This window comes from Urocitellus parryii, chromosome X, assembly GCF_045843805.1.
Source record: "Urocitellus parryii isolate mUroPar1 chromosome X, mUroPar1.hap1, whole genome shotgun sequence".
Lineage (NCBI taxonomy): Eukaryota > Metazoa > Chordata > Mammalia > Rodentia > Sciuridae > Urocitellus > Urocitellus parryii.
Genome location: NC_135547.1, coordinates 22,034,687 through 22,052,684, shown reverse-complemented (window position 1 = coordinate 22,052,684; position 17,998 = coordinate 22,034,687). Strand labels below are relative to the sequence as shown.

The 17,998-nt window shown below is 46.6% G+C and overlaps 1 protein-coding gene across 1 annotated transcript in view; it reads left to right on the top strand.

Annotated features, from left to right (window-relative positions):
- Positions 1 to 15,900, top strand: part of Xpnpep2 (X-prolyl aminopeptidase 2) — a 28,755-nt gene extending 12,855 nt beyond the window's left edge. The window contains exons 10-21 of the mRNA XM_026413812.2: positions 99 to 294; positions 1,055 to 1,144; positions 2,082 to 2,191; positions 2,749 to 2,826; positions 4,193 to 4,264; positions 7,158 to 7,218; positions 8,558 to 8,627; positions 9,587 to 9,691; positions 10,128 to 10,187; positions 10,701 to 10,777; positions 13,760 to 13,849; positions 14,436 to 15,900. Coding sequence (XP_026269597.1) covers positions 99 to 294; positions 1,055 to 1,144; positions 2,082 to 2,191; positions 2,749 to 2,826; positions 4,193 to 4,264; positions 7,158 to 7,218; positions 8,558 to 8,627; positions 9,587 to 9,691; positions 10,128 to 10,187; positions 10,701 to 10,777; positions 13,760 to 13,849; positions 14,436 to 14,630 — 1,204 coding nt within the window. The 3' untranslated portion in view covers positions 14,631 to 15,900. The remainder of the gene's footprint in view (positions 1 to 98; positions 295 to 1,054; positions 1,145 to 2,081; positions 2,192 to 2,748; positions 2,827 to 4,192; positions 4,265 to 7,157; positions 7,219 to 8,557; positions 8,628 to 9,586; positions 9,692 to 10,127; positions 10,188 to 10,700; positions 10,778 to 13,759; positions 13,850 to 14,435) is intronic.
- Positions 15,901 to 17,998: the final 2,098 nt, after the last annotated feature.

Here is a 17,998-nt window from a genome sequence, read left to right as displayed (position 1 = left end):
CTGGCTTTCTCTTACTATTAGGAACAAAGAAACTGTGTATGTCTCTGGTTCTTTGCTTTGTCCTTAGCAGACACTCCTGGTCTTCCTTCCCTACTCAGGTTATTTGTAAACAAGAGTCGCTTTAGCCCTGAGACTCTGCAGTACCTGAATTCCAGCTGCACAGGCCCCATGTGCGTGCAACTTGAGGACTACAGCCAAGTCCGTGACAGCGTCCAGGCCTATGCCTTGGAAGATGTGAGGATCTGGATTGGGACCAGCTATACCATGTATGGGCTCTATGAAGTAATACCCAAGGTGGGTTTGGCAGGCTCCAGCTCATGACAGAGACCTAACCCCCACTCCAGGCCTGATAAGTGTCAACTAAAAGTGGGGTCAAAGCCCCTTAGCCATTCAGTCAGCTGATCAGTCGAGTGTACTGTGTGTCCCTTGTAGACCTCACTGGGAAGAGACAAAAGAAGAGGAAGCTGGGATGTCTGTCCACAGAGACAGCATTCATACCATGAAGAGGCTAGAGAGAATACAGCCTGGTCTAGCAGTCCTTAGAGTCAGCAAACCTGACAGTGAACCCCAGGTGTGCTTCTAACTGGCTCTACAATGACCTTGGACAAGTAATTAAGCCAATCTGGGTTTCGGTTTCCTCACCTGTAAAATGAATCCTGACCTCACAGGAGTTGCCCTGGAGATTTAATGGAGATATTATATGTAAAGCCCACTGTTTGACACACAGTAGGCACTCAATAAATGGTAGCCATTAAGATATGTACAGGAAACTTACACTGTCAGAACAGCCCATTTCCTGAACCATTCTAGAGTGCAGGTGGAAATGAACTGCTAAGGCAGTGTTAATCAAGGAAGCCTTCTGGAGGGAGGGTCAAACTAGACAAGAAAGATTAGGAAAGATCTGTGTAGCCAGAGAGCTCCTGAAGGAGAGGGCATCACCATGCCAGGGAGCAGCATGTCTGACCTCAGCTGGGACTTCCTGCCAGTCCTTTGCAAACACTACTGTGCCTTGGAGGGTGCTTCCAGATCTCTTCTCCCTCCCTGTCCCCAACAGGAGAAACTCTTGGCAGACACCTACTCCCCAGTGATGGTGACCAAGGCAGTGAAGAATAGCAAGGAGCAGGCACTCCTCAAGGCCAGCCATGTAAGTCCATGTGCAGGAAGGTGGGCTTTGGGGGAGCTACCAGTCTGATGGGTTGGAGAGGAAAGCCTTCAAAGACCCTCAATGAAACAAAGGAGCAGACACCAAACTCCTGAGCACCCACCTGCCCTTTGCCCCCTCACTCCCAGGGTAGTGCCATGGTTTGGAGCATGGGCACGTGGAGGCAGGAGGCAGCTGGAAGGTACAGTGTTTGAGTTCAAACTCCAGCTCCACCCACTTCCTAGCTGGATAACCTTGGGCAAGTCATTTAACTTCTCTAGGCCTGTTACCTTATCAGAAAAAGGAGGATCAAATAATAATCTTATAGCACACAATTATAGTGGATATTTAATGAAGAATATGGGGGGGGGCACACATGTGTGCAGTTCTTTGAGCACTCCCTAAATATTAACTATGTATTGTAATGATTTCTTCATCCTGGCAAGACAGCAGCACACTTTTCTGGAATATTCTTGTTAAAATTAGGTTAAGCTATCTCATTTAAAAAAAAATCTTTTTCTAAGGGAAAACTTTAAATGTATGCTGTGGGAGAGAAGGTAGCATAATGATTCTCTGTGTCCCCATCACCTGACTTCAACAATCATCAACTCATAGCCAGTCTCATTTTGTCTATAACCCCACATTCATGACCTCCACTCCCATCCTCTGCTGCTAGATTATTTTAAAACAAATCCCAGATATCAAATCATTTCTGCTGTCAACACTTCAGTAAGCATCTGTAAAGATAAGAATGCTTTTGAAAACATGAGCACACTACGATCAGATATAAACATTAAGTAGAATCCTTTGATATCAAATAGCAAGTCAGATCCTCATGTTTTCAAAGCTCCAGAACCCAAAGTGGCTGATCTTTGTCCCAGAGCCTGTGGCTGCCACTCTGACCATACCTCAGCCTGCTTCTCTGCTTCCCAATCTCCAGGTGCGGGACGCTGTGGCTGTGATCCGGTACTTGGTCTGGCTGGAGAAGAATGTGCCCAAAGGCACGGTGGATGAGTTCTCAGGGGCAGAGCTCGTGGACAAGTTCCGAGGGTGAAAGACTATCTTCCAGTGTGGGGGTGGGGGCAGGGAGGGATAATTAGTCCACTTACTTAGAGGGAAGGAAGATCTTCCTTGATCTTGGGTGGTCTGGGAGCTGGGCAGGGGGTGTTGGAGGACAAGCTCCAGCCCCGCTGAAAGTGGGATGACCAACAGCGCCCTCTAGTGCCTACTTCAGACACGGGCTCCCCACACACACACTCGCGGAGGCTGGCTCAGGCCAATTTGCTACTGCACCACTTGAGAGCTCCCAATAGGGAGGGGGGCCCTTGGGGCACACCAAGGACATTCTGTATTGTTGAGGAGAAACATATTGATCCGGGGCTGGGGTCGTTTTCAGATACAAGGAGCTAACTTTCTTCACTCCCATTTGTAAAATGAAGGTGGAGGGGGAGTTCTCTATAGTTCGTCTGGACTTTTCCATTCTCGAGTGCTCTATAAATGACAGGACTGGCCCTGGGAAGATGGAACCAGGAAGTAGGGCTGAGAGAGCTAAATGGAGTCAGACTGAGCGCCCATTTATTGACTGTTTCTTGCTTTGCACTATCCAGAGAAGAAAACTTCTCCTCTGGACCCAGTTTCGAAACCATCTCTGCTAGTGGCCTGAATGCTGCCCTGGCCCACTACAGGTACTTCAGGAGAAAGAATTTTCTAGGATTCTGGTGGCAAGGATTGGATCTTGTGGGTGAAGAGGGACTGGGGTAGAGGAGGGAATGCTCTGGGCCCAAAGTTTACATTTGAGGTTTGAGGCTCTCAGCACTGTGGGGGATGGGGTTGGGAGTCCCCTTGAAATTAAAAGGCTCAATTGAATGACTTTTCCCCCAAGAAGCCAGCACTTTTGAGTACTCAGGACTGAGGGTTCTAAGAGAGAGGCATGGCTGCTGTTAGATGCTTTTCCTTGGTTTCCTGTGAGTTATTTATGTTATCTAATTCTCAAAGTTCAGGAGCATTCTGAAGAAAGACCTATTTCACTCAGTCTGAAACAACCACGGTGGGCCCAAGTTGTAGGCTAGATATTTGGCCCCATGGAAAACACTGTATGCCTGCCTAACAATATTTGGAGGTAACCAGACACCTCAGCCTGGCATAGATATGGCAGGAAGAGGTTGGACATCATTCTGAAGGAAGGCCAGGAGTATCCCAGAACTTCCTCCTGTGGCACCCCCTGGTGTCTCCCAAGTTTCAGCTGCCTTGGTCCAGCCCCTTCTCTCTACTTCTCCCTAGTAGAGCTAGATAGTGACAGAGTAGGTACTCTTCAACCCTCAGGACTCTTGTTCTCCAGCCCCACCCACAAGGTCTCCTCCCTTCCTGTGCCCTGCTTCCTGGGGCCCTCCCACCCTCTGAGGCAGCAGGCAGAGAGAGAGAATACTGGATGGAGCATCCTAGTCCAGGGTCAACTTCTTCTTGCTTTCCTGTGTGACCTCTTGCAAGTCATTTTGTAGACCTGTCTCTCCTTATGTAAAAGGAGATAGCTGGACTGGGTGGTCTCTGAGGCTCTCCTCGTTCCCATGTTCTGGGTTCTTTTCTTCCTCCCCTCCCTGGGGCCCAAAGGTTTGCTTGGGCCAGTGCAGGATAAAGTGTGCTGAGGACAGCAGCAACAGATATCAAATACTTTCCCAGGGCCTTTGGGAGATAATGATATCCCCAGAGCATGAGCCCGGTCTGCAGGGAAGGGGGAGTTCCTCCGATTTTTTTTTTTTTTTTTTTTTTTTTTTGGTACCAGAGATTGAACCCAGGGGCACTTAACCACTAAGCCACATGCCCAGGCCTTTTTATATTTTATTTAGAGACAGGGTCTCACTGAGTTGCTTAGTGCCTTGCTAAGTTGCTGAGGCTGGCTTTGAACTTGCAATCTTTCTGCCTCAGCCTCCCCAGCTGCTGGATTACAGGTATGTACCACCATGCCTGGCTAGTGTCTCTGCTTTCACTCAGAACTCCACATTGCTCAGTGCAGGGTTAAGCTGCTCCCCTCTCAGTGTTCTCTCCCCCTCTCAGCCCAACCAAGGAGATGCATCGCAAGCTGTCCTCAGATGAGATGTACCTGGTGGATTCTGGGGGACAGTACTGGTATGTACCCCCAACCCTGCACTGAACATCCTTCTCATTTTCACATTTGGGCTTCCTGCACAGTGGCAACCACACAGAGACGAGGATAGTGGGGATACACATGTAGGCTAGGTAGCTAGATATGCAGCACTTCTGTGAGTGTTAGGAAGACTCCTCTCACTCAAGCAAAATGTTTTTTTAAGTCTGCACATTATTACACATCCTTGCCCAATTGCACACACATACCCATATTCTAACCCACTTGTGCAGACTCTGGCCACAGCCCACATACCAAAGACCACTATGCATATTCCTAAGCTCCCCCTCCTCCTATGGTACAGGTAAGGTGACCAGGTCAGGCTGGAAGTAGGGGCAAGTAAGAAGCAACTCTTTAGATGTATTTTTTTTGTCCAGTGCACAACTGGAATAAGACATGACAGCCATGCAGAATAGGCTAAGCATATTCCTTCCAAATATGTGGCCAATTATATGTACTGGAGCTGATCTGAGCTGACCTGACCTCAAAGATTTTCCCTTTTCATCTAGAGAGCAAGTGGGCTGTGGAAAGATTGGGTGAGGCAAAAGAAAGCGTGTGCTGAACTGAAGTAGGAGCACAGAGTAGTTTCTAAGGGTCCCCCAACCTGTCTTGGGTGGAAATGGTGAATGTGCTAATGTTAAAAACTCCTTCACTGGCTCTTAGCATAGCTTTCACAGGCAGTGGGGCAGGGGCTCAGTTTAGCAGCTTTTGCTAATCCCCAATTCCATGCTGTGCATACTTGAGATGGCCGACTTGCAAAGGGGAAGTAAATTTGTGGGGGCGTTTTTTGGATTGGGGCATGCTCAGAGGAGGGTGAGGTTGGGGAAATGGTCACCTCACTTCCTCTTCTCTCCTTCTGAAGAAGTAGTTTACCACGCCCCATGACCTACTCCCCAGGAGGAACCCTTGGGGCCCTGGGATGGTTTCTCCCCTCCCCTTTCCCAAGGTGGGCGGGTGTGCTGGCCCAGGAACTGTCCTTGGGGAAATGCTGCAGCTGGTGGTTGGGAGTCAGATCTTCTGGCTCTGGCTTCACTTCGCTGGATCACTGAGTCAGATCCATATTCATAATGAAGAGAACTTCGTGGAAAGTTAGTGCTTGCCCTGGTCCTGGCTTTGCTGAGGCTTGGGGAGTGAGACCACCTCACAGCCTCAAGGCTTCAATTGCCTTTTCCATTCCACCTGTGAAATGAGGATAATAAGGCCGACTCTGCCATCCTTCTCAAGGAGCTGAAAAAGTGTCCTATAAATGGGAAACATCTGAACCTGGGAATGTTATGGTAATGTCATCTCTCCAAACTTCAGTTTCCCTATCTGTAAAAAGGAGACAACCCTAGGCTACCTCCCAGGAAGCCCAGAAGAAGCCTTGCATTTAGAGCTAACCTGACACCCAGAGAGTTGTAAACCAGCCCAAATGGGTAGTATCGGGAAGGAGTGTATATGGGGCATTGTGATTTTCAGAGAATATAGTGAATTTCACCTTGAGAGCTATTCAGAGCCCCTTCATGCATACATGCTAAGGTGGAATTTTTTGTTATAGATATTTTTTTAATAATATTTTTAGTTGTTCTAATGCTGAATGTTTTCTCTGATATAAGGTGACTGACTCATGGTGGGTTATCGAGAGGGAGAAGGGGAGGAATAGATGAACTCTAGATAGGGCAGAGGAGTGGGAAAGAAAGGGAGGGGACATGGGGTAATAAATGATAGTTGAATGTGATGGGCATCATTATCCAAAGTATATGTATGAAGACATGAGTTGGTGTGAACAAAAAAATTGTATTCTATATGTGTAATAAGAATTGTGATGCATTCCACTGTCATGTATTTAAAAATATAAAAGCAATTTTAAAAATATTTTTAGTTGTTGTAATTAGTTATACATGACAGTATAGTGCATTGGGGGGGGGGTACCAGGAATTGAACTCAGGGGCTCTCGGCCACTGAGCCACATCCCTGGCCCTATTTTGTATTTTATTTAGAGACAAGGTCTCACTGAGTTGCTTAGTACCTCACTGTTGCTGAGGCTGGCTTTGAACTCATTATCCCCCTGCCTCAGCCTCCCAAACTTCTAGGATTACAGGCGTGCACCATGGCACCTGGCAGAATGCATTTTGACACATTATATATAAATGGAGTACAACTTCTCATTTGTCTGGTTGTACATGATATAGAATCATGCCAGTCCTATAATCATATATGCACATAGGTTAATAATGTCCGATTCACTTTACTATCATTCCTGCCTCCATACTCCCTCCCCTCCTTTCATTCCCCTCTGTGTAGTCCAAAATACCTCAATTCTTCCCCACCCCCTTATTGTGAATTAGCATCCACATATCAGAAAACACATTCAGCTTTGGTTCTTTGGGATTGGCTTATTTCACATAGTATGATACTCTCTAGCTCCAACCATTAACAGACAAATGCCGTTATTTTATTCTTCTTTTTGGCTAAATAATATTCCACTGTGTATATGTACCACATTTTCTTCATTCATTCACCTGTTGAAGGGCACCTAGGTTGGCTACATAGTTTAGCTATTGTGAATTGAACTGCCATAAACATTTATGTGGCTGCATCACTGTAATATGCTGACTTTAAGTCCTTTTGGTAAATGCCAAGGAGTGGGATGGCTGGGTTAAATGGTGGTTCCATTCTATATTTTCTGAGGAATCTCCATATTGCTTTCCAGAGTGGTTGCACCAATTCGCAGTCCTGCAGGCAGGATTTTGATGATGGTGGCTATCTTTCTTTTGCTTCCTTATTTGGCCTTATCCCAGCCCTGTTGCTCAGACACCAGTGGGAAAAGCACAGGGCCCAGCCCCTACCCATAAGCACTCAGTGGGGCTGATCATATTGGTTTTCCCTTCTCCACAGGGATGGGACCACAGATATCACCAGAACAGTCCACTGGGGCACCCCCTCTGCCTTCCAAAAGGTAAGTGTTGGGACCAGGATTCCCCTCCTGGGAAAGGACTCCACCAAGAGTCCTTTTGCCTGGGAGAACAAAACTGAGGCCCAGAGAGGTTAAGTAGTTTGCCCAAGTTCATGTAGCAAAGTAATGCCAGAAAACAGTGCTCCCTCACAGAGATTGCAGGCCACCAAGGCTTTGGTCCAAGGTCACCTTGTCCCATTTCAGTACATCAATGCACAATTACTTCTTTAGTGCTGTCTGCGTGTCTGACCCTGCACTCAACTGAAAGGGGGAAGAAAGGCATTCTAAATAGAGGAAAATGGCACAAGTGAAGCCTCAGAAGCAGAAAGGAGCTGGAGGTGTTCAGGACAGTGAGGTCTGGTCAACTAGGGCAGAGGTTGGGACAGGGAGCTGTATTCATGCATTCAGCAAGCAGATCACAAGTCAGACATTGTGCTTAAAACAGAGAGGGGAAGTGCTCTGCAGATCTCCAAGAGCTCACAATTTAGCTGGTTGGGTCTGTTGCCTCTGGCTGCCTTGCACGAGATGACAAGCCTATGTGGGTGGGTAGTGAAGAGGATAGCCCACATCACCACTGCAGTGACCAGAAGAGGCCATGCCATGGTCAGCCCACCCCCACTCTCCTGACAGGAAGGCTGATCTGCCAAATGATCAGGCCCAACCCAATCTTGGCCTTAGGAAAACTTAAAGGATGATTACAAGCCCTCAAGGAGTGTGCCAGCGCTGAGTTGAGCATTTATTTACTATGTTACATTCATCATTGGTCCACATCCAACAAGTTTAGGAACTAGATACCACTGTCATCCCATTATAGATGAGGAAATTGAGGCACAGAAAAGTAAAATTCACTGACCTAAGACCTCAGAGTTTGAATGGCCAACCCAGGATTCCAGCCCACAGTCTTCCTGCCCCCACCCCCACTATAACCACCTTCCATAACCATGTCCTCGGGCTGGGGTTATGGCTCAGTGGTAGAGTGCTTGCCTGGCATGGGTGAGGCACTGGGTTCAATCCTCAGCACCACATATAAATACATACATTTTTAAAATAAGGTTAAATTCTTTTTTAAAAAAATAAGCATGTCCTCAACACATTATAATGACCTCTGTGGGCCAGCCAAAGAGAGTTACATGAACTGAGCCCCAGCTTTAGAAATGTCCCCCTCAGCCTCCTTAGGCCATCTTCTATCACCTGGGTGACCCATATATGAGGATGTGTCGCCCCCACTCTGCTAACACACATAGGCCTGGGCCCCACCCCCACACATCCCTAGGCCAAGCCATTGGAAGCTCCCTTGGCTCCTCCTACTACCTGTCCCATCACCTTTTCCTCTTCCTATCAGGAGGCATATACCCGTGTGTTGATGGGAAACATTGATCTGTCCAGACTTATCTTTCCTGCTGCTACATCAGGTAGGTTTTGGAGGCCAGGCTGGACACAGAGCTTCAGGCCCTGATTTCATGGGATTTAGACTGCCACCCTGGGAAGCTAGTGGGTCAGGGATTAATTCATCATCCCATCCCTTGTATAGATGAGAAAATCTAGCCGAGAGAGAGAGAGAGAGAGAGAGAGAGAGAGAGAGAGACTTTCGTGGGGCTGTGATTGTGGCTCAGTGGTAGAGCGCTCACTTAGCATGTGCGGGGGCCCTGGGTTCGATCCTCAGCAACACATAAAAATAAATGAATGAGGGGCTGGGGATGTTGCTCAAGCGGTAGCGCGCTCGTCTGCGTGCGGCCCGGGTTCAATCCTCAGCACCACATACCAACAAAGATGTTGTGTCTGCCGAAAATTAAAAAATAAATATTTAAAAAATTCTCTCTCTCTCTCTCTCTCTCTCTCTCTCTCTTTAAAAAAAATAAATAAATGAATGAAATAAAGGTATTGTGTCCAACTACAACTAAAAAAATAATAATTTTTTTTCAAGAAAGACTTTCCCAAGTTCATACAGAGGGTGGGTAGGATTTCCAGGCCTCAAATCCGGGTCTGCTGCCTCCTAATCCAATGCTGTGCTCAGAGGTAGGGAAAATCATTGTGGGCTGCAGCAGTCATGGGAAGACTCCTAGAAGAAATAGATGTTAAAGTGCTAAGGCTTAATGGATGGGGAGAAATTGTGGTAAAATTGTCTGTCCAGGTAACAGGTACAATGTACATTGTGCTGAAAACAGTGAGGGTCTGGGCTAGCCATGGTGTCACTGGCTTCATTCATTAGCCTCTCTCCATTCCTGCCCAATGTCACCATGTCATTTCATGCTTTCCTGCTTCTCAGGAGCCCCTCTCCTCAGGCACTACCCCGGTAGTTGATCAGGAAGGGGCAAGGTGGACAGTCTGGGATCCAGCCAACTGACCGAGGGCACTCTCTTTTCCCTTCTAGGGCGAATGGTGGAAGCCTTTGCCCGTAAGGCCTTGTGGGACATTGGCCTCAATTATGGTCATGGGACAGGCCATGGCATTGGCAACTTCCTGTGTGTGCATGAATGTAGGTACCTTCTCAACCCCTGCTCCAGCATCCCCCCTTGTGTGACACTCCCTATGAAAGAAAGCATTTCACAGGTATGGAAATTGCCAAGACCCACAGAGATGCCATGACCCACCCATGGTCACCCTGCTAGGGGGAGGTGATGCACCACAGGATAAGTGAGGCATGCTGGCAGCTGGCCAATCCCACAGCCTTCTTGGCATCTAAGAGAGCACCAGAGAGAGGACCACAGCCTAGTGGTAATTGGCATAGACCCCAGAGAAATAAACGCCAGGGCTATTTTGGTATGTGCCAGCTCCAGGTAGACAATGATGTGACAGATAAGTACTGCTACAGATGCCCAGGGACCCCAATTACCTGCTCTTCTCCAGAACCTGCTCACCTCCAAGCTGGTAAGGATAGGAGAGCTGATACCTGCCTGTATCTTTCTTTCTAGGGCCAGTGGGATTCCAGTCCAACAACATTAAGATGGCCAAGGGCATGTTCACTTCCATAGGTACAGCTCTCAGACCTCTCCACCGCACCGTCCAATCCCAGAGCAGGGCTAGCTGGGGAATCAGGCACCCACCTTCAGGAAGCATGCCAGGCATGGGCACAGCCCTGGACCCACTGCTGCCCTCCCTTACCTCCCCACTCTCATTCCCATATCCCAAATGTTTTGGCCCAGTCTTACCCAGCCCTCTCGGCCCTTATCATCCTTATTATTCTTGGGAGCTGATTTTCAGCTGTACATCCAGATTATGGAGTTTCCAACCAAATGCTGGGGTAACAGGACAGTGGCACACAGGGAGAAGGGAGGAATGGTGAGTCAGAGTTTGGCTTAGAGGGAATCTGAGGCCTAACATGTTGCCTCTGCTTAGCCAATTTGTTGGGCCACCAGAGCCAACAGCCAGGGAGGAGCCAGACAGGCAGTGGGGCACTCCAGCCACTTGATTGGCACATAAAGCCTGAGTTTGGGTGTCCCCACCCACCCTGGCCTAATGCTATCAGCATTTTCTGTGTCTCCCAGAACCTGGTTACTATCAGGAAGGAGAATTTGGGATCCGTCTTGAAGATATAGCCCTCGTAGTGGAAGCAAAGACCAAGGTAATGTACCACTGAAATGGGCTGGAAGTGTGGACAGAATGGCAGTGACTTTGGGCTTCATGGGAGGTGGTGGAAGCTGAAGGAGAAGGGCATTTAATGTGTGAGCATGAATTTATTTGGAATCTTCCATGGCTCTGTAGGAATTCCATAAATCAGTTTCTCAAGCTGCACGTTAGAATCATCTGTAAAGCTTGTTTGTCTCTTAAATGCCAATGCCAGGTCCCACTTCAGGACAAGAGAATCAGTATCCCTGCTCTAAATCATTGGTTCTCAGTGCACATTAATAATCACCAAGGGATCTCATTAGATAAGGATTTGATATTTTAACAACCAACAAGATTAAATACCTAGATATAAACTTTAAAAGACTTACAGAGAAAACTCTCTGCTAAAGGAACATAAAAAAGATTTAAGTAAATGGTGCTCTCTGAAAAGAAGCCACCATATTATGAAGATGTCATTTCTCCCTAAATTAATCTATAAATTCAAGACAATCACAATTTCAAAGTTAACTGGATACTTTTGTAACTTCACAAAATGACAGTAAAGTTTGTTTGTAAAAATAAACATGGAAAGATAGCTAGGTAGGTAGGAAATTCTGAAAAAGAAGAGCAATAAAGAAAAGTAGCCCTGTCAAAATTTAACACAAGGGCTAGAGTTGTATTTCAGCAGTAGTGTGCTTGCCTAGCATGTGCAGGGCCCTGGGCTCAATCCTCAGCATCACATAAAAAATAACTAAAAGTATTGTGTCCAACTAAAAAAAAATAAATATTAAAAAAAATTAACACAAAATAAAAGAGAATGACACTGGAGATGAAACAGACATTGAAAACAATGAAACAGTAATTCCCAAAGTAAACTTTCTAATTCCCATAAATGACATGGGGAATTTAGTTTTCTTTTTTTTTTTTTTTAGTTGTAGATGGACACAATACCTTTGTTTTGTTTATTTATTTATTTTTATGTGGTGCTAAGGATTGAACCCAGTGCCTCACACATATTAGGCAAGCGCTCTACCACTGAGCCACAACCCCAGTCTCAGGGAATTTAGTTTTCAGTAAAGCTGATGTTTGAAAACAGTAAGGAGGAAAGAAATTGTTCAACTAATGGGTGGAAGGAACCAATGACTAATCATTGGTGGGAATAAAATGAATAACATCACTGTTATATCAAAATAAAATTCCAGATGGACCAAAGTTTTAAGGTGAACGATGGAATCACAAAAGATCTAGAAGAAAACTTATATGAATTAATTTATAATCTCAGGGTGTAAAAGGGCCTTTCTGTATAGAACCCAGAGTCATGAAGGAAAATACTGAAACTCTGACTAAATTATATAGAAAATGTGTATATGGAAATAATACCAAAAATATCAAAAGATACTATGACAAAGTGGGCTTGGGATGCAGTCTGTGGTCTGGGGATGTAGCTATGTTGTAGAGCAATTGCCTAGCATGCACAAGGACCTGGGTTCCAGCCCCAGCACAGCAAATAAATGAAGGAAGGAAGGCAGGAAAGGAGGGAGGGAGGGAGAGAGATCTGTGACAATGTGTTACATCACAAATAAAGTGTGAATTTCCTTAATTTTGCCATAGCTTTTACAAAGAAATAGGATAAAAATAGGAAAAGCAAAAAAGAAAAAAGTGGGCAAAGGACATGAAGAGATAATTCACTAAAATGAACACAGATGGTTCACACATGTAAAAAGATGCTCAACTCCATCCTTAAAGGAATGCAAATCAAAACAACAATAGAATATCATGTTTCATCTATCAGATTGGCAAAAATCAGAGGCTTCAATGATACTCAGTGTTGATGGGTATGTGGTGAAATAGACACTCTCAGTTCACTATTAAGAGAAGTACAAATTGGTGCAAACTTCTGTAGGGCAGTTTGACAATATCTATAGAAGTGCCTATTAAAAATCCCTGTACCTTTTGTCTCTGCAATTCCTTCACCAAATATATATCTTCTGGATATAGTCCCAAAGTTCATCAAGATGTTTATACAGTGCTGTTGGTTTATAGCATTGACAGTCATAGTGAAAAAAAATGGAAACAGCCTAAAAATCTATAACTGCTGAAATAAATCATGGTACATCTTCTGCGACCCTTAAAAGAATGAGGTAGATCTCCTTGTGCTAATTCAGAGCACTTTCCTGGGTTTACCATGAAGTAAGGTGGGAAGAAAGGTAAAGAGAAGCATGTATGGTAGGATCCATGTTGAATGGCTTTTCAAATATATACATATATTTTTTCAAATATGTATATTGCATATGCCAGAAATGTTTTCAGAAAGGAAACTGGCCAGAGAAGAGACTTTCTATTTTTATTATGTATCTTTGTGTAGTTTGAGTTTCCTAAGCACATAAGCTCTCTGAGAGATGGAAATTATAGGCTTTTACCCCTTTCTTTTTTACTTGTCTTTATAGATAGATGAATCAATAAGTAGATATATAGATGGATGGATGAATGGATGGGTAGAAAACCCTAATAACTATTTTTGAGAAAAAGGAAAATGAAGTTTTATTACTTTGCTAGCAAGGGAGAAACACAGGGGACTCCTGTCCCAGAGGCTTTGATTCTCCCCTAATAACTTATTTGTAAATCATTTGATTTGCATGTAAGCTCCCAGACCCTGCCCTAGAGATTGTGCCCCAGTAGGCCTAGGGGGTGGATCCTGGAATCTACACATTTAATGTACTCCTCAGGTGCTGTTGATACCCACATTTTGAGAAACACAGATCTAAGTTTAAATTTCAGGAATAAAGAGGAAAACACCTAGGGGCTAAGTGTTAGAGAAGATGATGGTTGGCCAAGGGAAGAGATTCTGGAAAGCTCAGATCTAACCACTGTTTTGGGTTGACAAGGATCAGTTTCCTGTGCCTGCAGCTTCTGTGTGGAGTGCTCCCATGTTCCCTTAAACATAGTTACTCCTCCTCCTTCATTTTCCTGCTTTTCCACCTTTTCTGTGGGCTCTCAGTACCCAGGGAGCTACCTGACCTTTGAAGTGGTGTCCTTCGTGCCCTATGACCGAAACCTCATTGATGTCAGCCTGCTGTCCCCTGAGCAGGTGAGTATCCATCAGCACTGCCAGGCCTTCAGCCTGTGAATGACTGCCTTCTTCCCCACTCTGGGACTTTCATGCCTCTAACTCCAAGACACTCTATCCCTGCCCCTCCCCAGGAGAGTCCACACTGGTAGCACTGTAGACAGACACTGGGGCATACCTTCCCAGCTCACCAGAGACCCCCAAACTTCTAGAATTTTCCAATCAGGCCAGCCTGCCCAATCTTAGGTAGTTAACTCTTGGAAAGGCTAAGACTGGGACTCTGAGTTCTCTTACTACAAGGTCTGGAAAAATAAGCATTCCCTACCCCCTCTCTGGGCCTCAATCTCTTCTTTTGTAAAATGGGGATGCCAGCCCTGTTTATTCTCATTCCTGGGCCTGAAATTCATCCACCTCATTCCTCATGAACATTACTATGGCATTAAGCAACCACCATGGGGAACTGCCTGTGGAACACCCCAGAGAATACCTAAGGCCTGATAGTGGCTGGGTTCCTGGACCAAGGTGGATATCTGGAATACCACAGCAGGGTTTGGGTGGCACCAAGACCTCACTTCTTGGTAGCTCAGATCAAACCTATCTTTTGTAGCTCCAGTACCTGAATCGCTACTACCAGACCATCCGGGAGAAGGTGGCCCCAGAGCTACAGAATCGCCAGCTATTGGAAGAGTTGGCCTGGCTGCAGAAGCACACAGAGCCCCTGTCTGCCAATGCCCCCCACTCCACCTCCTTGGCCTCTGCTTTGCTAGCCACCTCTCTTGCCTTCCTCATCCAGAATAGCTAGAGGCTCCTGACTCCCCTGCTGACCTCCACCTAGATGTGGGACTTGCTGAGTTCCCCTCCCCCTGTACCACACAAGCCCCAAGAGCACTTGCTGGCCCATTACCTAGAAACTGTTGCCCTTGGCCCCCTCTGGAAGGACAGATCCCAGGCAGATTCCAGGCAGATCCCAGGCAGCACAGGCAGCACACATACCCCTCCCCAGGCCTGTGCACCTCACCCTGAGCCCCTAGTTTGGGAAAACAGAGCCAATTATGCCTTCCCTCCTGTGAGCCCAGACTGCTAGAGCTACTTCCTCTCCCCCCAAATAAAAAACCAATCAGGCAGTGCCCCTACTCCTAGGGGCTCCATGTCCTGGGGAGAACTCCACCCTATTACCACCTAGTGGAGATTGTCAGAGCTGCTCCCACCCACACTGGCTCCTGAATTTGTGGCCTTTCCAACCCTTAAGGCTGCCTTTGGCCACCCACCTGTCCCCAGCTCCACTTTGGCCTCCTGGCTACAGCCCATAGAGCTGAAGGAGCAGGACTCCCCCAGGCTAATTGCTGTACCTTAGAGGAAGACAAAGGAAGGGTGACTGTGTCATCTGTCTGGAGAGAGCTACTTAGGATTGAGGAGAACAACAAATCTAGTGGGGGGCAGGGTAAGCCTGGAGCCAGAGGCCAGCCAGGAGCACACGCCAGCGCCATCCACACACATGGGAGCCCACTGCTCCCAAACCCCAAGTGCACTCTGTTCCAATGACAGCAGGGAAGGTGAAAGTGTAGAACTTTGGCTATGGAGTAGGAGGGACTATGGCAAGGTACTCTAAAATATGGTGCTACCAGAGGTTAGAGAATGATGTCACTATCCCAGGTTTCCCTGGCATTCAAGGAGCCCTTTTAACTTTCTAAAATGCAGCCACATTGGCAATACTATTAAATCCTCCCACATCCTTGGATGACCCTCACCTCAGGTGGGTAGAGTCTAGGTTCCACATTTCACGGACAGTAAAACTGAGCTTCAGGAAGAAGGTGGTCCCTGCCTGAGGACATGCAACACGCATGGGGAGATGGCCTGCGGTCCAGCTCTGTTGCCCTTCAGCACCATGCAGCAACTCTTAACCCACCTCCCAGCCCCCTCCTCATTGGTTGAGCCCAGCTTTCTCGGGCCTCAGTCAGCCGTTAGCCACCTGGGCTCACATCCTGCTAGATGCTTAAAACAGCCTTGCAAAGATGCCTGCCTCTGGTTTTGTATTGTGTCTGCTCTGTTGCTGGAGGCTGCTGTTACCTGTGGCTTTTGTGGTGGGGGAGGAAGAAGAGAGGTTGAGGTGGGGGTGGGGACTTGAGGCTCCAGAAGCTCAGTGGGGGAGCACATGGGCTTGAGAATGTGCACGTGAGCCTGTGTGTGAGTGTGCTCCTGAACATGTATGCGCATGCTCTCTCTGCCTAGCCAGCTGCCTCCAGCCTGTGCTAGAGGTGTGGAGGGGACAGAGAGAAGCCTCATGCTGGGAACTTGCCAAATGTGGGCCAGAAATTTGGGGCCAGAACAGACACTGTGTTCTGGGTGGTGGAGAGGTGAGAACCAAGGCTCTGAGGACAGGGTGCTGGGCAAAGGAACCAGGCTAAGAAGTTGCCCAGCCTGGCAGCACAAGGCCTAGTTTGCTGAACATGAGGATGACTATAACAGTCATCACCAAATCTTGCATCCTAATGTCAGAGCTCAGACCCACCCTCACTGAGAACCTGTAGCACCCAGTGGTGGGCCTCTATTTGCTGGGTCCTTTGCTCTCTTGCCTGCTCACCACATAGACAGCTACTATTAATAAAATTAAAGTCATCTCCAGCAGCAGCAGCAGCAGCATCACTGTTACCACTACTGAGTGCAATGTACAGAAAGTGTTATGTTACATACAGAAAGTTTTATGGGCAATTTCTCACTTTATCCTCACAACCTGTGAAGAGGTGCTTGGATTATTTGCATTTTATAAGTAAGGGAACTGAGTGAGGCCCTTAGAGATTAACCCACTTTCTCAAGTTTACTTTATTTTATTTTATTTTATTTTTGCTAAGTAAATGGTGGGCGGTTTGGTAAGGCAGGATTCAAACTAGTCAACTGTCTCCAGTACCTACTATCTCAGAAATTGTCAAGAGGTATGGCTCTTGCTTACCATTTTCCAGAAGAGAAAAATGGGCTCGACCAGGATCACACAGCTGAGAAGCAGAGTCTATACCGTACAGCTTCCTCAGGGCCTGCCTGCCCAGACCTGCACCTGTGCCCTGCCATTTGCTCCTAGGGTTCCTTCAGGTCATGGTTACTGGCCAAGATCCACTTTTGGGCCTTTCATACTCAAGGCAGCCCTGTGCTCTGGTTCCCTCTCTTCAGCCTGAGACTCTCTTCAGCCAGGATTTTAGCTCATCTCCTTCTCACACTTATGGCCCCTCCAGCCCACTGTCTTGAAACTGAGAACCCTGGCCCCAGAAGCATAGCAGTGGAAAGGCCCACAGCCAGTTTACCTCCTCCCTTCCCTGGAACCCGGATGACCAGCACTGAGCGTTCATGCTTTAAAAGCTTCCTTCTGGGTTAGGCAGGGAGAGATTCAGGGCACACACAGCAGGTCTGACATACATGGGGCCTCTTGTGACATCATAAGGAATTGAAGATAAGTAACTGCCTCTTGGGCTCTGGTCTTTTGTATTTATGCTGGGGGATGGAGCTTACCAAAACCTCTCCTCACCTGCTGCCTGCAGCTATGAAGCAGGCCATGTAGAAAGCCCCCTTTCCTAGGAGATAGAACTCTATCTAGTACCAGTTCTATCAACTGTGTGACCTTGGGCAAGACCCTTCACCTCTCTGGTCTTCAGTTATTCCTTCCATAAACTACCCATACTGCCTTCCTGATGAGGTTATAGAGACCCATAAAACCCGGATGTGGCAGCATTCTGTAAACCAGGAAACTACACAGACAAGAGATGATAATGCTGTTATTTTCCAAGCATGAGGTCAATTTTTGCTTCACCTTTGAAAGTAGATAAGAAAAAGGTTTGGAACTCCAATTTAAAAATACATAGCCAAAACTGAACTGAAAAAGCCTGGAAGCAAGCATCTAATTTCTGTTTTTTCAACTATGTACCGATTCCTGAGAAACTTCACAAGGGTTGTCAAAGAAAGCAAAGCTCCAGAAAAAAAGAATTAGGTGGGGCTGGGGTTGTGGCTCAGTGGTAGAGCACTTGCCTAGCATGTGTGAGGCACTGGGTTCGATCCTCAGCACCACATAAAAATAAATAAATAAATGTCCATTGACAAATAAAAATATTTTTAAAAAGAATTAGGCTTCCAACAAAATTGTGCTGGAGGTGGTTGCAGGGCCAATTTCATGGGCATGTAACCTAT